The sequence below is a fragment of the Anser brachyrhynchus genome (genome assembly GCF_964034855.1).
Source record: "Anser brachyrhynchus genome assembly, chromosome: 2".
NCBI classification, from domain to species: Eukaryota; Metazoa; Chordata; class Aves; order Anseriformes; family Anatidae; genus Anser; species Anser brachyrhynchus.
This window is the reverse complement of record NC_137695.1, coordinates 149,289,881-149,307,880: the sequence shown is the minus strand read 5'-3', so window position 1 is coordinate 149,307,880 and position 18,000 is coordinate 149,289,881. Positions and strand designations below refer to the sequence as shown.

The 18,000-nt window shown below is 45.7% G+C and overlaps 2 protein-coding genes across 8 annotated transcripts in view; both read left to right on the top strand.

Moving 5' to 3' along the window:
* ATAD2 (ATPase family AAA domain containing 2) overlaps positions 1-4,702 on the top strand; it is a gene marked incomplete at its 3' end in the record, with an annotated part of 29,465 nt that extends 24,763 nt beyond the window's left edge. Inside the window, exons 24-27 of the mRNA XM_080582380.1 lie at positions 19-168; positions 1,242-1,496; positions 2,177-2,307; positions 4,475-4,702. Coding sequence (XP_080438506.1) covers positions 19-168; positions 1,242-1,496; positions 2,177-2,307; positions 4,475-4,702 — 764 coding nt within the window. The remainder of the gene's footprint in view (positions 1-18; positions 169-1,241; positions 1,497-2,176; positions 2,308-4,474) is intronic.
* A 7,046-nt stretch (positions 4,703-11,748) lies between these two features.
* The window catches only part of ZHX1 (zinc fingers and homeoboxes 1), a 27,310-nt gene continuing 21,058 nt past the window's right edge, over positions 11,749-18,000 (top strand). For 6 of the 7 annotated variants that reach the window (XR_013945882.1, XR_013945883.1, XR_013945884.1 and 3 more), the window contains exons 1-2: positions 11,749-12,171; positions 12,650-12,757. The gene's annotated coding sequence lies outside the window, so the exon portion shown is untranslated. Of the gene's footprint in view, positions 12,176-12,649; positions 12,758-18,000 lie in introns of all 7 variants that reach the window. The other variant, XM_080578478.1, reaches the window with a different exon arrangement.

Here is an 18,000-nt window from a genome sequence, read left to right as displayed (position 1 = left end):
TCTATTCTTTATTGCAAGGTCGCATCTCTCCAGCGCGTGCTCCACGTAACGACTCCGAGCCACCACAGCAAAACCCTGCGACTGAATACAACAAACCAGATCAATACGGTAATGAAAATGCAAAGACGACAGCGGTACCTGTAGATGCCAGTACACCCCTTTCTAATGGCAAGTTGCATTTTATTCAGTTGCTCTTGTCATTCATACTTTCTCTGTTCTTGTGACACAACAGGTTTCTCTGATCCCTGGCTCTTTATGCCAGAGGTATTATGTTTTCAAATTTACTTCAAAATGTGAGAGATAAATCCGGAGGTCATTCATTCAATATAGGTATGAATTAAAGTTCAAAGAAATTTGGTTTACAATATAAAAAAACAACTTTGATGACCCAACTGACATTTAATAGCCCCTAAATTGCTAATTGTTGAGGTAAAAAATGTTGTGGATGGCAGTTTCTGAATACTCAACTAGTTTTTAATTACGCAAAATGGTATTTTTCCCCCACTCCACCCCCCCCTTCCCCAAATGCTAAAATCTTCGCTACCTCATACCGTGATTTCCAGTTGAAGGAGGGAAGTCTAACTAGTGTGAGTGGGAATTTTGCCACAGACTTCACCCATATCCTTTTGCAATACTATGTGAATACTACGAATGTTGGGCTTTTCTGTTGGGCAAAACCACAAAGTTTATTTTTTCACAAAAGATTTACTGAATCAGGAAGCATATGAGGTATAAGTCTTTATTCTTTTTTCTCCTTTGAATATTCCCTTAAAATTGTCTCTTTAATTAAACTCTTCCAAACACGTATTCAGCTTTTGAAGTCTGCAGCTTGATAACAGACTCAAAGAAGAGCTTATTTCCAAAGGCTTTTCTGATGTTCATCTATATTAGTTCACGTAGTAAGACAGTGACTTTATCAAATAACCTCACATTGTATTAATACTCCACATCCAAAGTAAGAATCCTCTGCATGTAAAGTCCTGAAGGTGATTGTTTTGTGGATGAAATTACGTAGTTGTGTGTGGTTTTTTGTTTGCTTGTTTGTTTGTTTGTTTTTTAATCTAATAGCAAAGTGACCCCATTAACTTTCAACTCTTTTCTCGACATATGTAGGGATATAGGCAGTGGTAGCTCAGTTCCTTTGTTTTTCTTGTCAGTCAAGTAAGATGAAGATAATGGATTTTGAAGAAAGAATTCTTTTGGTAATGTTTTGGATTACTTTTTATGCTGTATCCTTGTAGGTGCGTCAGAAAGAAAGCGCAGAAGGAACGAATCTGCACATGCTGCAGCAAAGAGAAGAAGGTGTTTTCAATTCGATAAAGAAAATAGAGTACCAACAGATGACCAAACCGATAGTGGTGAAGAAGAGTTTCTGGAAAACCATGTTTCTGGCACATATCAAGCTGAACTTAATGCTGAAAAGGAAAGTGCTAAGCTTCCTGAATATTCAGCACTAAGATGGGAAACTCTAGCTTCTGAAAAGCGAAGTTTAAATGGTAAGTGAAAAGTCCAACAGGTCATTTAGCACCTTATTCTTGCTGAGGAGGATTACGCTATTTATTAGCTTTAGCCTTCAATTTCAGTCTTATTTTTTCTGTTACAGCTCTCAAAAATCATCACACGGTTTATTCCGTAGTGATGTTGCTCCTGTAATTATGCAAGCCAAGCCCATGTGTTTCTGTAGGTGCTGGTTTTTTGATTCTAAAGTCTGTTTTTTTCTAATGGTACCTAACTGAAAAACAGCAATCGCTGACATTCTTTTGTTGTACGAGGCACTTTCCAATAACGAGCAGCTTAGGTTAAAAAGTTGCACTTCAGGATGCGTGGATCCAGAGTAACGTGGAATAGGAGACGTACGCCCTAATGTTGTAATGTAAGATGTATTCCCTAACCTGAATTGGCAACGTGACTATTTTTTTCACTATTACCCTTTTTTCTGGTGCTTTTTGTTTGTTTGTGGGTGTTTTTGTTTGTTTTTTTGTCTTAGTTTCTAATTTTTATGGAGCAGTGACTTTAGCTGGAAAGAAGGGAGAAGCCAACTCTTTCTCAGTGAAGATGATAACAGTTCTGTCTCTGTATTTGTAGAAAGAGATTGTTTTGCAGGTACGGGATACTTCATTGAGACTGTATTCCAGATAAACAGAAAACCTGACTGAAGAAATTTGTGTCATTCCAGATCGTTGGACACTTCAGATGACTCCGACTGGATGTTGTTGGGTAGAACAGGAACGGATGAGTGATGAGAACAATGTGGAAGTTTCTACAGAGCCAGACTATGTAGTTATTGTGGATCGCTGTGAGCTCAAAGTATGTCTAATTTCAACTTCTTTTTAATACTCAGATAGGACATATTCCTGCGACGTGTACAATTGCAAATTAAGCCCATTGTTAACCAATGCCAATTAAAACAATTAATTGGAAGGACATACAGATTGTGAAATAATTCAACCCATAATGCACTGTGACTGTTTAGTTTCCACACCTCGTGTAGATTTCTGTAGGCTACCGTTTGCTTTTGGTCAACTGTAATTTAGGAGACAGATTCTTTGCCTAATTTTTAAGGTAAGAGGCCTTGCTGAATTTTAAAATACTGCACTGACGACCTGCTAGTACTGTTGGTTATGAATATTGTTTTAATGATTCATAATTTTTATGATGGGTTGGAGGGCTTTTATTTGTTTTGTTGTTTTTTTTTTTTCATGCTTTGATGTATTAGGAACCTGAAAAGGATCTTTATTTCTTGCAGTGATGATTTTAAACCTGAAGATAGCAGGTTGACATAAACTAGCTAGCCATGGATAAGTGGCTACTTTTCTGAAATTCCTTCAAAATGCAGTATTAGAATTGCACACCCATACTGTTGCAGTGTAATAAGGGTTTGCCAATCCCTCACGGGAGGAAAGTGGTTATCCTAGGCTCCAGCGGGGGAAATGGGTAAGAGTGGCCCTAGGTACGTGAGGAAAAAGGTTCCTTTGTGTGAGTTGGAGAGGCATAAGTAAGGACCATCTTGAGGGGATAGCAGAATGAGGGAAATTAGAAATTAGAATGAGGAAATGAGAAGTTGGGAAAATTGCTAGGAGTCATGGAGGTTGGCCCAAAGCAGATACGGGTTGCTGTTTATGTGCATGAATCCTGTGTGGGGAGAATATGACCAGATAAGAATCCCCTTCGGTAAAGGGGCTTGCCAGCACAATTTTTGTCACATCCTTAAGCTGTGACCTAACTTGTAGAGGCGATACTAACTTTTTAAAGCTGGCTTCCAAAGGAAGCAGATTCCAGGTTTCTATGTTGTCCGTGTCTGCCAGTATATACGGAGAAGCCATAGAGGTTTTTCACAGAGTCAGCTAAGTAAACCTCAAGAAATAGTTGGATTTTTGTTGGTGGTGTTTGCTCCTTTGGCCCGGAACTTTATGAACTTCTTGATCAGTGTGCAGCCATCTATATGGCAGCAGTTAGGACCTGCTTAGCAGTTAGGACCCAGTTAGGACATGGGACCTCGACCTTTCTCAGATTTTCCTTTTCTGTTTACTGCAGCTGAAAGCGCTCTGGGTGGGTTTGTGTGTTTTATCTGTGTTGTATAGAATGAAGTTGAGGGGAATACTGAAGTTTTGTGCTAGCTGGTCTGAGGGAGGCAGAGCTTGATGGTAAGATAAGCAGCAGTATTTCCAGGGGGCAGTAGTATTTCCATTTGGCATGGCTGCTCCCTAAAGCTACATGCTCACAGCCTCACACAGATAACGAACAGCTGTGGCAGTGGAAGAAGGTGCTGCCACTAGCTTGTCACTGTTGCTGTGCCAGAGATTATCATCTCTGCGTCTTTGGTAATAGAAGCGACTGTGTGAGAGAGAGGTGATTGCTACAAGCAGTCACTTTGCTATTTATCCACCCCTGAATTTAAAGGTAGGATTGAGCAAACTAATCTCACTTTGCCTTGGGCGCTTGAGCAATCTGTTCTGCCAGCAGAGTTGTAGGCATGGCACACATGGGCAAAGGTAATCACCTAAGGATGCTTCCTTTTCCAGCTGGCACAGCTGTGTCTACAAGATGTGCAGCCTAGCTTCCAAACATCCTTTTTACAGTGCCCTGCGCTGCTGCGACAGCTTCTCCAATGAAATGCAACAGTGGCTTTGCTGTGGCAGCAGCTATCCTACAAAGAGGATCGTGCCATTCCCTGCTGCTTGGGAAGCAGTCGACTTGCAATTATGACCATTGATGTGATAGATTGATTAGTAATAAAAGACTGTCTGAAATTTAAGCCTTTCCTTTCTGTGAAGTGTGAAGAATTAACTCATTTTCTCCACTGAAATCTCATGGGATATTCAGTCTGTTCTCTGAAGTGTCACATTTCATTTAATAGTGTAAGAAAAGTAGGATATCACTTGCGTTGTTACTGTTTAACCTCTGAAAACATAAAGAGCATGTTCAAAGGATCTCGTGCTATTCTGAAGTTGTTTTACTCCATTGTTTTCTTCAGGAACTGTTCCACGCTGTCGTTGAGCTAACTCAGGGATTTGACATATTTTACTTGGAAAAAGTATATGGCATCATTAAACAGTGTATTTACAAACATCGGGAAGACTATGACAAAACCAATCTGGTGGAGGTAATTTTTGCTTTGTATTCTAGCACTTTCTGTCGCTGTTACGCAGTATTTGTGCGTTCCGGATATCGTGGTTATTTAGCATTGCTCTTTACTGCTTAGCTGTCTGTGCACAGACAACGACAACAGTAAGACTTTTTCGTTTCAGTCTGGAAGACGTTTATCCATATTGCAAAACCATTGTTATATTTGGCATAATTGTTGGCAGTTTCAGCAGGAAAAAGCTTGAACTTGAAGACAATGGGTCCACCCACACAGCCCTTTCAAAGCAGTTAACCTTAGTCTGTCAGTAGTTTTTCTTGAGAACCATTTTGGGGGCGGGAGGGCTATGAAAGGAAGGTGCTTTTCTAAGTCTTTCGCTTCCTCTCTCTCCCTCTACAGCCAGTCAGGCACGGTAATACTTAGTAGTTGTTCTATCCTTGAAGAGAAATTTAAGGATATAACAAGAGTTTGAGACTTCTCTCTAGTCACACTCTAATCTCTTTTTAACTAATGTGCTTGAACATCTGTAATTTGGGAGATTTCTGCCTGTGCCAGTTTTACACTAATGAGTCAAATTCTCTGGTCTCTTCCTGTAAAAGATGATTTCAGAGTTGTCAGAACTCAGCAGAAATCTGCGTGAGGCGTCCATGGTCCAAGTCAGGTGTTCCCAGTACACGCTGGATATTCAGTCTTCAGACTTAAGATCCTTGAACCCATTTATCTTGGAGTTGTTTGTGCTTGAGAACAGATAAAATTTGTAGTGCCTATCAGTCTGCCTTAAAAAGAGAGTGCCTTTTTTTTAGGCACTGGTCATCTCGATCCCTTCTTCCACATCTGATAAAGAGTTAGAACGGACACTCTGTTCTGCCTGTGAGAAGATTATTTGGATTCAGGGAGGCCGCTCCTGAAAAAAAAATGAGATCTTTTAGCTTGAGAAGGGATTTATTTATGTTATCTCATGGCCTGTGAACTTGTGTAACTTAACTTTTAATTTAAGTATTAAAAGTTAAACAGCTTTCTTGGTTTTCTGTTTCTTCCTTTAGCTTCAACAAACAAGTCTCTCCTATTCAGAGTGCACTGTACAAGTTAGTCAGGAGTGTGGTCTACTGTATGAAGAGAGAGAATTTAACAAGTAATTATTCAAGGTCTAGAAATTAACTTCTTGAGCTTGTTGTGGCTTTTCAGGAACTGTTTCCTCTTTCTAATTGTTGTGAAACCACTGCTGATAGAGATCCATATAGTTTATACTTATCCATATAGTTTACTCTCTATTTTGGATGCATAAGGATGCATCTGAAGCTAGAAGGGGTAATAGGTCATTGTGATGGTGATAGCACACTATTTGCTAAATATTACTAATTATGTATTACAAATTCTTTATTTTTATAGTAATAGAAAGTGTTCTTAAGCTTTCATTTGTGCTTACTGCTATTTTGTCCTTTTTTTTATTAGGAAATTAAGAAAGAAATCGCGGTCTTCCAGTCTTACAAGTAATGTGATCTTCAACATACTTGGTTTTTACGTTCCAAAGGTTTTTGTTGCACGTTCTTCTGTTACTTGTGTACAGTTTAGTAAAGAGTATCATATACAGGTATATAAAATTTCATATATAGGTATTTAAAATAAATTTATCTTAAAACAAATTTGTTTAAGTGCTTTTATTTGATATTTTTGTCCTATATATATAGCTCTCTATTTATGATGCTATATATGTATATACATGTATATGTGTATGTATATAGCATGATAAATAGCAAGCTTGGACAGAAGGAATGGAATATACACAGTCTCTTGAGATCACTGGGTGTAGCTTTCATTTCCATTACACAACACCTTAGTTTTCTGTCTTCTTTTTATCAGAGCTACTGCTGATAGTGCCTTTGTAACACTGTAGATTTGAACATCTTTCAGATACTTCCAGTACCTCTTTTTAAAAGAAAATGACTGAAAACTTGATAAACATACTTTGTCAGCTATTCAGAATATATTTTTCTGAAGTAATCTGCGGTGCTCTTTATTCCACTGGACATTACATAAAGGTCTTAAAACAACCTATATATGAAATGCAAATCCTTCAGAAACCTCTTAGTGCAGTTTAGTGCAGGAGGTATTTTTATCTCCTTTAGAAACCTGTAAACCTCCTTTACCTTAGTGCAGGAGGTATTTTTTTTTATAATTTACTGATAGCACCTTAAGGGGCTTTCACAGTATTAACACCCTAGAGAAACTTTCATAGAATTAACACCCTAGAGAAAGTATGTGGGAGAAACACTTTCCACAAACATAAGATTTTTGCCTATTAAAAGTAAACGACACAAATAGAAGCAAAGCAAGATTTGCTTATTGAAACTTTCTAATGCAAAGCGTAGTCTTGCTTCTAACAATGACAATCTTAGTGATACCAGAGAATACCATTTCAATATGAAAAGCTAGTTACAAGAAAGCCTTGTAGTTGAATAAATTGTTTTCTACTGACCTGGAGATAATTATATTTGTTTATTTCATAAAAATGAATATATTGCTGGTGATAAATATATTTAAGTGAACGGAAAGCAATATTCTCTTTGAAGATGGATACCTCTTCAAACCAGCAGAGAAAAATTTCTCTATGAATTTGACAGACTTTTAAGTTAAGGGTAAGGCAGGAAAGGTTTATTTTTTCGAAAATAAAATTCTATATTAGCTGTGCTCAAATATGCAGCAGGATATGTTGCTGTTGTGTTATGTCACATCTCATACACAACACCTAGTGATACCGGATACCTAACTGTGCAATACCTGCGTCTGTTTTTCTTTTGTATGTTTCAGTTTTCTTAATATGCGGCTTTCTAGCATGTGTCCAAATATCTGTGTACTGTGAAGAATTTTTTCTTTCATCTGTAGTGTTCGGATATGTATCCGTAAAAAGTGAGCCACCATTTTTTTTTGTTGTTGTCGTTTTTTAATCTTACACTTAAAATGGTATCAACTTTAAAAAAAGTTTGTGATCAGCTTACCCCATTCTTATCGTCTTGGTTATATGTCAAAAGCAAACACGGGAGGAAGAAAAATATACATTGAAAATGTACATTTTAATGTATTATTACATTGAAAACGTAATAAAGGAGTCAACCTCATTTTTCCCTGAATTGTTCTTCAGCTCGGTTAATGTCACAGATTTTTAGAATCACAGAATCATAGAATATCCCGAGTTGGAAGGGACACATAAGGATCATCGAGTCCAACTCCTGGCACCACACAGGTCTACCCAAAAATTCAGACCAAGTGACTAAGTGCACAGTCCAAACGCTTCTTAAACTCTGACAGGCTTGGTGCAGTGACTACGTCCCTGGGGAGCCTGTTCCAGTGTGCGACCACCCTCTCGGTGAAGAACCTCTTTCTGATATCCAGCCTCAACCTCCCCTGCCTCAGCTTGACACCATTCCCTCAGGTCCTATCACTGGTGACTAAAGAGAATAGATCAGTGCCTGCCCCTCCACTCCCTCTCTGGGTAAAGAACTGGCTGGAGGGCTGTGCCCAGCGAGTTGTGGTTAATGGCATTAAGTCCAGCTGGCGTCCCATTACAAGCGGTGTCCCCCAGGGGTCGGTACTGGGGCCTATCTTGTTTAATATCTTTATTGATGACCTAGATGAGGGGATTGAGTGTACCCTCAGTAAGTTTGCAGATGACACAAAGCTGGGAGGTAGTGTCGATCTGTCTGAGGGTAGGGTGGCCCTTCAGAGGGATCTGGGTAGGCCGGGCTGATGTGAATGGGATGAGGTTTAACAAGGCCGAGTGCTGGGTCCTGCGCTTTGGGCACAATAACCTTATGCAACGCTATAGGCTTAGGGCAGAGTGGCTAGAAAATTGTGAAGAGGAAAGGGTCCTGGGAGTGTTGATCGATGCTTGGCTGAACGTGAGCCAGCAGTGTGGCCAAGAAGGCCAGCAGCATCCTGGCCTGGATTAGAAACAGTGCAGCCAGCAGGAGCAGGGAGGTGATCGTCCCCCTGTACTCTGCTCTGGTGAGGCCACACTTCAACTGCTGTGTTCAGCTTTGGGCCCCTCAGTACCAGAAGGACATCGAGGCCTTGGAGCGTGTCCAGAGAAGGGCTACGAAGCTGGTGAAGGGCCTGGAGCACAAGTCCTGTGAGGAGCGGCTGAGGGAGCTGGGGGTGTTTGGTCTGGAGAAGAGGAGGCTCAGGGGAGACCTCATTGCACTCTACAACTACCTGAAGGGAGGTTGTGATGAGGAGGGGGTCGGCCTCTTCTCTCAGGTAACTAATGATAGGACTCGAGGAAATGGCCACAAGTTGCGCCTGGGGAGATTTACATTAGGTATCAGGAAAAGCTTTTTCTCTCAGAGTGGTCAGGCACTGAACAGCCTGCCCAGGGAGGTGGTGGGGTCACCATCCCTCGCGGTGTTCAAGAAGCGTCTGGACAAGGTGCACGAGATATGATTTAGTAGCTTAGTGGGTAGTATTGGTGATAGAGGGACAGTTGGACGAGATGATCTTGTAGGCCCTTTCCAACCTTGTGTTTCTATGATTCTATGTTTCTTTCATGAGGAAGCTGTAGACCATGATGAGGTCTCCCCTCAGCCTGCTCTTCTTCAGGCTGAACAGACCAAGTGACCTCAGCCGCTCCTCATACATTTTCCCCTCTAGGCCCTTCACCATCTTCGTAGCCCTTCTCTGGACACTCTCCAACGGTTTTATGTCCTTTTTGTACTGTGGTGCCCAGAACTGCACACAGTACTCGAGGTGAGGCCTCACCAGCACAGAGCAGAGCGGGACAATCACTTCCCTCGACCGACTAGCGATGCTGTGCTTGAGGCACCCCAGGATACGGTTGGCCCTTCTGGCTGCCAGGGCACACTGCTGGCTCATATTCAACTTGCTGTCAACCACAATCCCCAGATCCCTCTCTGCGGGGCTGCTCTCCAGCGTCTCGTCACCCAGCCTGTACGTATAGCCAGGGTTGCCCCGTCCCAGGTGCAGGACCCAGCATTTGCTCTTGTTAAACTTCATGTGGTTGATGTTCGCCCAGCTCTCCAGTCTGTCCAGATCTCTCTGCAAGGCCTTTCCACCCTCAGCCAAGTCCACAACTCCTCCAAGTTTGGTGTCGTTGGCAAATTTGCTCAAAACACCTTCTAGTCCTACATCCAAATAGTTTATAAAAGCACTGAAATGAACTGGCCCTAAAATGGAGCCCTGGGGGACCCCACTGGTAACCCAGCCACCAGCCCGATGTAGCCCCATTTACCATAACCCTCTGAGCCCTACCCGTCAGCCAATTGCTCACCCATCGTATGATGTTTTTTAATATATGCTGGACATTTTTAATGGGATTGTGCATATGGTTTGCTTATCTTGTTCTCTAAAACGACTTTTTGAAAAATCCTTTATATAATAAACATGAAGTTGAGGAATCACGGACAAGACAGCTGAAAACAACTTCTGAGGTGCTCAAAAGAGTGCACACCATAAAAATATCCATTTGCGCTTCCTAGCTTCTTTCCTCATCTGTTATAACTGCATTGTCATCTTTCTCCTGTGACTGCATTCTGCAGGCCTGAGTTTTTGGGATGCTAGCTAGCGCTCCTGAGCACATCACTTCAGGTTTCTAGGCCAGTCTAATAAATATCTTCCATCACTGAGGCAGCAGTATGAATATGAACCAGCGTATTAGCTCCTTTCTGATAGAATTGTAGGGGTTGGAAGGGACCTCAAGAGATCATCGGGTCCAACCGCCCTGCCAAAGCAGGTTCCCTAGAGCAGGCTGCCCAGGTAGGCATCCAGACGGGCCTTGAATATCTCCAGAGAAGGAGACCCCACAACCTCCCTGGGCAGCCTGTCCCAGCGCTCCGTCACCCTCACCGTGAAGAAGTTCTTTCACATGTTGGTGCGGAACTTCCCGGGATCCATTTTGTGGCCACTGCCCCTTGTCCTGTCCCCACAAAGCACTGAAAAGAGGTTGGCCAAATCCCTCTGTCTCCCACACTTCAGGTATTTATACACATTGATGAGATCCCCTCTCAGTCTTCTCTTCTCAAGGCTGAACAGACCCCGGTCTCTCAGCCTTTCCTCACAGGGAAGATGCTCCAGGCCCCATATCATCTTTGTGGCCTCCGCTGGACTCTTTCTAGGAGATCCCTGTCTTTTTTGTACCGGGGAGCCCAGAACTGGACACAGTACTCCAGGTCTAACTTTTCTAAATTGTTGCAAGATCTATCTATGCCATATAAAACATGGAGCTTTCTAGGCAAACACTGGCAAATCATGAGCCAGGTACAACTCAACGCTGACGTTTCCGTCAGTGTGTTAGGGGTGGCAGCTTTTTCCAAGACTGACCTACACCTGGTACCTAATCTGCATTTCAGTAGATGTACAGAAGGGAACAAAGAGCCGTGTTGTTAGCACTGCATTTGAAAAGCTACTGTGAAGGTGTCTGTGTTCAGTGGATAACAGGAAGCTTTCATTGCATCTCCAGGCAAAGGGGAGGAAAAAAAAATCACTGAGGCAAAAAGGTGTTTCTTCTTATCCACTTGAAGACGATGTTGAAAACCTGGTATCCTAAATGCATCTTTACCTATGGAGCCACAGTTAGCTCATTGCGTTACAACTAGAAAATTTCATACTTAAACGTAAAGTGAATGACAGGAAATGAGGAAGCAGGAGCATTCCTGGCATCAAAACTTCTGCTCTTCAAAGTTTTGGGCAAACTTCTCCCTGTTATTAGTCTCAATAGAAAAAGAATACCTCCACAGTTAAATAAATAAATAAATAAATGTGTAAATCTCAGTCCTGCGTGAACAGCTGTCACAGCTACCGGTTCCCAGAAGCCACATTCTGATTTTTCTGACTTGGGGAAAAGATCAAATTTTAGTGTCCAAGCCAAAAACATTGATAAAAGAATCGATATGTAGAAACACAGCGTATTTAACAGAGGTACGTAGTGGGAGTTAAAACTAAGTATCGGCTAAGATATCTGGATATGTATTAAAGGAAGAGGTCCTCTTTATTCAGCCTGGAGGTGGAAAAAAAGGGCTTTGTGGGTGGTTTTTTTGTTTGTTTGCTGTTGTGTCTTTTTTTATCTCCAAAGGTTTTGGAGGTGCCCCGGCCAGCCCCCGGAGCACGCAGCGATTTCCCCCTTCAGCGCCAGACGCCGGGCACCTGACGGAAACTCAGGGGTGGAGAAAAAGCTGCCGGGTTAGGGAGCGGGGCACCGTCAGCGTCTTTATGCCCGTGGGCGTGCACAACAGCAAGGACTGGAACCTAGCCCAGGGGCAGCCCCCGCCGCCGAGCCGAGCCGAGCCGGGCCGGGCCGGGCCGGGCCGCCCGCCGCCTGCCGGGCGGAGCGGCTCCGCCCCGCTCCCTGCCAGGGGAGGCTGAGGCACCGCGGCCCGCCGCTGCCCGGCCCTCCCCGCTCAACCCTCCCGGGGGGCTGCGAGGCGCCGGGAGGATGCGAGTGGGCGCCGCGGGCGGCGAGGCGAGGGCCCGGGCGGCCGGCGGCGCTGGGACTCGGCGGCTCACCGCCCGCCCCGCCGGGAGCGCACGACTCGGGGAGACGCAAAATGGCGGCGCGGCCGTGAGCGGCGGCGGCGGCGGAGGCAGGCACGGGGCTGAGGGGGCGAGGCGGAGGCTCCGCGGGGCGACCCCAAGCGGCGACGGGAGACCCCCGGCCGGCCCCGGGGAGAGGGCGAGGTGCTCCCTCGGCCGGCCCTGAGGAGAGAGGGGCGGCTCCGAGCCCCCCCTGAAGGGGGGGAGCCGGCGAGGGGGAAACGGGGCGCGGTGGGGCGGCAGCGCCCCGCCCGTCGCCTCCTCCTCATTGTCTGGCGGCGGCCCCCGGGGGCCTGGGGTGCCTCGGGGATAAATCCGGGTGTGACAGAGCGGGGGGGGTGTGTGGAAACGGGCAGGGCGAGCAACTTCGCTTTCCGTGCCTTGAAGCGGGACGGAGCCATCCGTGACTGGGCTCCCCCCCCCACACACCTCGGTGTGGCGGTGGGAGAGGGAGCGGGGCCATGCCCCCATCCCTGCCGGGGGGTTTTGGGGTGTCGGGGTGCGCTCTGACGCTCGGCTCTCCCCTAGATGAGGTGCAGCACTGGAGATCGGCAACTGCTCGGATGAGGCGCGTAATGGAGGCAGCTGTGGGGCTCTGAGAGGGAGCGGAGCGTCTGCGGTTGTCAACGCTGGCTGGTAGGTGCTCGGGCTCCCCGTCGGGGCCGCTTTTGCTTCCCGGCGGGTTGACGTGAGGATGGAGGAGTTGTACTTCGCGTCTGTCACGCGAAGTGATAAAGGCTGAGGTGTCGGTCCGCGAGCCGGGATAGACGCTGGGAGAGGTGCCGCTTGGTTGCCGAAGAGAGACGAGCGCGGAGAGCGCGTTGGGGATGTCAAAGTGCATGCAAACAGTGTATAAATAAAAAGCGGGCTTTGTTATGAAACTTGTTACGTGAACACAAACGTTCCGCTAAAGGTAGAAACGAGAGGGGAATTTTGAAAGCTGTGCTGCTGGTTTTAAGCAGCAGCCTCTTTTCTGTTTGTGTTTGCTCAGAGGGATTTCGTGCACAAGAAGCTCGTGGGTACGTAGAGAAACCCGGTCCAGCTGTTGAGAACAACCTGTACGAGGCAAACCCTGGGACCCAAATACTGTAGGCCCTAAGTCAAAACCTCTCTGAACAAGCAGACATCACTTAGAAAACCCATTTGTTACCGTCTTTAAACATTGCCAGCAAGGCAGCCTCTTCCAGTTACGCTGTTAATTGAATTCCCCAGGGCTCGTTAGAAGGAGATGCCATTTTTTATAACCGAGGTGACTGACCGCTAACTTCAGGCTAGCGGTCCTCGTAGCTTTGCTTGGCTGAGAAGCCCTTTGCGTTTTGGTAACGTACCTGTGCACTGTGCTTGTTTAACAAAGACGAGTTCGGGACATAACAGTTTGAGGTAGGGCACGCATTTGAGGTAGGGCACGCATTCTCTTTGTGAGGCATGCTTTCCTACTCTTTTAGTGCTTCTTCTGACCCTTCTGGGTTCCCTCCTCTCCCGCAAAGCCCTTGATGACCTGTGCGTGCTTCAGCTGCATCCAGCGTTCCGGTGGCTAGCCTTAATTGTTGTCATTTATCTCTGCTGGTTATTATTGGAAAAGACAATGTTTATCGCTGCGTGTCCATGTGTCATTGGCGACTGTTAGAGCTGGCTTTTGAACTGTTCTGCCTTTTGTAAATTTCTCCATCCTGAAGAATTTCTGTCAAATGATGGACTTTGTACTGTTGTTAGGATTCCTTTTGTTCCTAATGTACCAAAAAGGCTGTTTCCTTGTGTCTTTTGCTTCCCTTAGCAGTTTGTGGTGTTTCACTTAGGCTAGTTACAATCCTTGAGCTATTTTTTCCCCCAGTCTTAAAAAGTCCGAGGGACAGGATTATTTTTTTTTTATCTAGTTACCATTAACATAGATGGTCTTTTATTTTGGATGTGACTTTTGAATTCATAAAAGCCTTACTTCAGACAGCTATGGCTGTTTTTTAAGTCTGATGCTTTCTTCAAGTTTGAGTTGAGAATTTCTTCCATCTTTATGGAACTAACTTCTAAAGCAGCAAGTCAGTATAAACTGTTTTCCTCATTCTGTTTGCACGTAATAAATATAATCGAGGCATATTCACTTGTGGCTAAGCTATGGCTAATCTTTATTTCTATGGTCAGTTTCTCTTTGTGTGTCAAGGCTGAAGTCTAGCTGAGAATTCCCCTGTGCCAAATGCAGTATTTTTACATTATGAAATTAGCTTCTCTAATTTTTAGAAATCCCAAGCCTGTTGCAAAAGTGACAGAATGAGCTCTTCGGTGTCTGTGTAGTGAAAGTCCTATATAATAACAATTGTGGGGTCACGAAGGGAGGGGACGTTCTGAACACTTTTAGCTGAGTGCAGGAGGGCCTGGACACGCTGTTCCCTTCTGTGAATTGATGGTCGGTATTCCCTCTCCGTCCTGTGCTTTCGACGTGAGGTCACTGATCCATAAATGCCCAGAATGGTTTGCCTCTGAGTTGTCAGTGACTTGTAAACAAGTGATGCAATTTTCAGTATAGCACCGTTTCCCCTCTTTCCTTTGTTTCCTCGCTATTTCCCAAACAGGTAGCGGTATCAGTGTTCAAGTCACGTATCTGTCCCGCTGCAGGTCAGTTGTGTCACCTTTGCCGAATGTGTGCTCATAGAAATCCAGTTTTATGGTGTTATTAATTAACTTTCTGATACTGTCACATCAGGCATTAAAGGTGCTTCCTCCTGCAGTCTATACAAGGGATGTGATTACTTAAGTTTTCAACATCTTAATTGTTATTAGTATTATTAATTCTGATTTTCATCTTTATTGCGATTCATCATGTTAGTTTTGTTTGGGTTTGGTTTGGTTGGTTTGTGGTTTCGTTGTTGTTTTTTTGGGGTAGTTCAGGGCCTCCTGAAATACTCCAACCACTTTGCGGCATAAACAGTTGTTTCTTTTTCTGTGGAGGTGGGAGCCACCAAAAATGCTACGCTTCCTTACCCTGTACCAGCCAGATGGCGTTTCGTAATGCTGCGCCGTGCCTCCCTTTAGCTGATGGTTCATTTCCAGTTCTCTTGTCTTTCTGTCGGGGAGCTGGAAGGAACCGCACCAGGTCCGCTCGCCTCTTTTCTCGTACCCTTCAGAGTTCAGTGAGCTGCAACGTGTTGCAGAAAGCAGGATCTCTGCTACCAGGGGATCCTTTCTAACCAGCTGTGGAAGTCAGCCCAAAGTGAGCACAATTCTGCTGTCGTCGTTTGCGGGAAGCTGTGTGCCTGTCCTTAAGGGCTTTGAGATCACGGTGATTGTTGAAGTTTGATAGAATTTGGTGACAAAAGAGCGTGATCGAAAGGGGCAAGGACAGGAGCGTGGAGTGGAGCACTTTCTGTGCTGTTGGAAATGCAGGAAGGGCAGCATCACGCTCCGGCACAGAAACTGGGAAAACTGCAGAGCATAAAAGAGGAGCAGATATGGCGAGGTGGGAGAACGTGAAGGAAAAAAAACAGGAAAGAAGTCGGAATATGTTGCTACTAGTTCTTAAAAGATCTTGGAGATAGATCATGGAGAACTTAACGGTGCAAACACACTTTGGAAGTTGGACCTCTGCTTGCACCTAACAGGTCCAGAAGAGCTCAGTTCCAAAAATACAGGCTTCCAGTTGTGTTTGGAGCCGTTCAAGAAAGTCGCTTGGTGTTGCAGGTTCACGTTGGGCGAGGGCCTTCCCCAGCGGTGTTTTGCGGGCTACTGCTCCCCTTCCTGTCCCGCCGGTCTTGGGTGAAGGAATTTCACGTGCGGCCTGGGGGACCCGCGGCTTGAAGCCGCTGCTGGAGCGAGCCTTGGAGGAGCAGATCGGGTTAAGCGGTGGGCAGACAGGGCTGCGCAGTGAGGCGAGCGCAGCACCAGCCCTCGCTCTTTGGCAACGCCGGCGTCGTTCTGCGAGCGGTGCGAGCGCCAAATCCCCCCCCAGCGGGCAGGAGGACAGGAGGGAGCTCTTGAACTTTGCCGTGGTTATGGCAAAAGCTGCGCGTGTTCAACGCCCTGAATCTTCAGAGCATCTCTCTAGCCACATACGGTTTGTGAGACCGGGAATAGCTGCCAGCTTATGATGAGTGCTGTGACTTAGGCACACGGTTTGTGGAGGTTTTAAGGCTTGATTCCTCGTTTATAGGTTGGGAGTCTTAGGATTTTGATGCTGTCTTACCTTAGAAAGGTGCTGAGAACTTTGTAGAGGTAAATGTGTGTTTGCGTGGTCCCAGGCCGTTTTGGTGGAAGTGTCTAAGCTTGGCTTGCCTAAAAATCGAGGTGTGTTAGCTTCAGGAGAACGTGGTACTAATGGGATTTCGTTCCTCCCTGTGTTACAAGGGAAAGACACGCTTCGTATGCCAGCGTGCCATTGCATTTAAAACCCTCCCAAAGGACTAGTGCCTGAGTGTCAGGCTCCCGTTTGGTCACTGGGACGAAACGAGATCTGGGAATGTTGTGTGTCCTAAAAAGAGTAAAGGGGAGACAACCGGGGAGGAGACGGGCAAGAAGAGCCACTACTACGTGGGGTGTAGCGGGGCTGGTGGTTAAACCTTACTTACAGCTGCGAGCTTCTGCAGAAGGTCACAATTCCAGGTAAATCTTCGGAATGCTTTAAAAGTAGGAAAATGGTGCTTTTTGTTTTTTGTATATATGGGTCAGCTGCCAGCAGCAGCATCTGCTGGAGTCAAGGGTGCTGAGCAAAGCAGGGCTGTGTCCGGAGTAGCTGGGTTCTTAGCAGCGGTCGCAAAGGGAGCTGAGCGAAGCCCGCCTGCAAATTCAGGGGGTTCTGCTTCTCAGCACGATTCCCAGCAAGACGAAACACATCTGTAGCTGGGGTAGAAGTTCTGGAGCATTCAGCACCGCGCTACCGCCAGCCTGGTTTGTGGTGTCGAATATTACGGCTCCCTGTCCCGCGTACGTGAGGATGAGGACTGAGGAAGGCTCGCCCTGCCCGCAGCTTCGTGCTGGGTCAGCAGTTGTGTGTGAGGGGAACTCTTGGAGGAGCTGGTGCCTCTGGACAGCCCCTGTTGGTGCTGTGGGTGTCTGCTTAAGCGTGATGCAAACCCACACAACTCTGCTCCTCGTATCTGACGAATGTTTTACAACTTCGACTTCTTCACAGGTTTTACTGAAATTCGGTGGAGGAGGCTGTGGCTGAGCAGAGAACTAAATTTTTTTATTTCACTAACAGGAATAATTTACGATGGAAGGAAGCTTTTTTTTTGGTTAAAAGATGATTACAGCTTCGGCTGTTTTACCTTCCGGTCCACAAACATTCTTCTTAAACCTGATTCCTGACAAGTAGGTTTTCTCAATTCCCTAGTCCTTGGATTCCACCGGGGAAAAAGAAGGCCTTGCTAATGTTGGTCATTTGTTTCCTTTTGGAGGAAGGAGGGGAGAGTTGAGAAAAAGAGTGATGAAGTAAAACAAATTTACTCCTTGCACACGTGCTGAAGAAATAGACAGGTGTGCACGTTCTTAGGAATACATCATTTAAATCTCTGCGTACGTATTTCGAGCAGATGCGTTCTCACCTAGAGGAGCCAACATCCCCATTCTGGACCTGATCCTGCTGAGGCTGGTACCTGTGGGTCACACGGGCTGTTCTGAGCAGGGTTCTTCCTACTGGAGGAGGCCGAAGGCTGCAGGCTGCCCGGAGCCGAGTCCCGAGGGAGCCGGGCCGAGCGCGAGAGCTTGCTGGAGGCTCGGGGCTGCCGGGTGCCGCGCACCAGAGCCGCTTCGCTGCGCTCCTCTGCGTGGAAAGATTCGGTCATTTCCACCCAGAGCGAGGAAATAAAAAGCTCGGTCAGCCATTTCATTTGGAGACACCCCGCCCTCCTTAAACAAATATTAAAAAAGAAAATGTAGGTTTGGGCCCTCGCGTA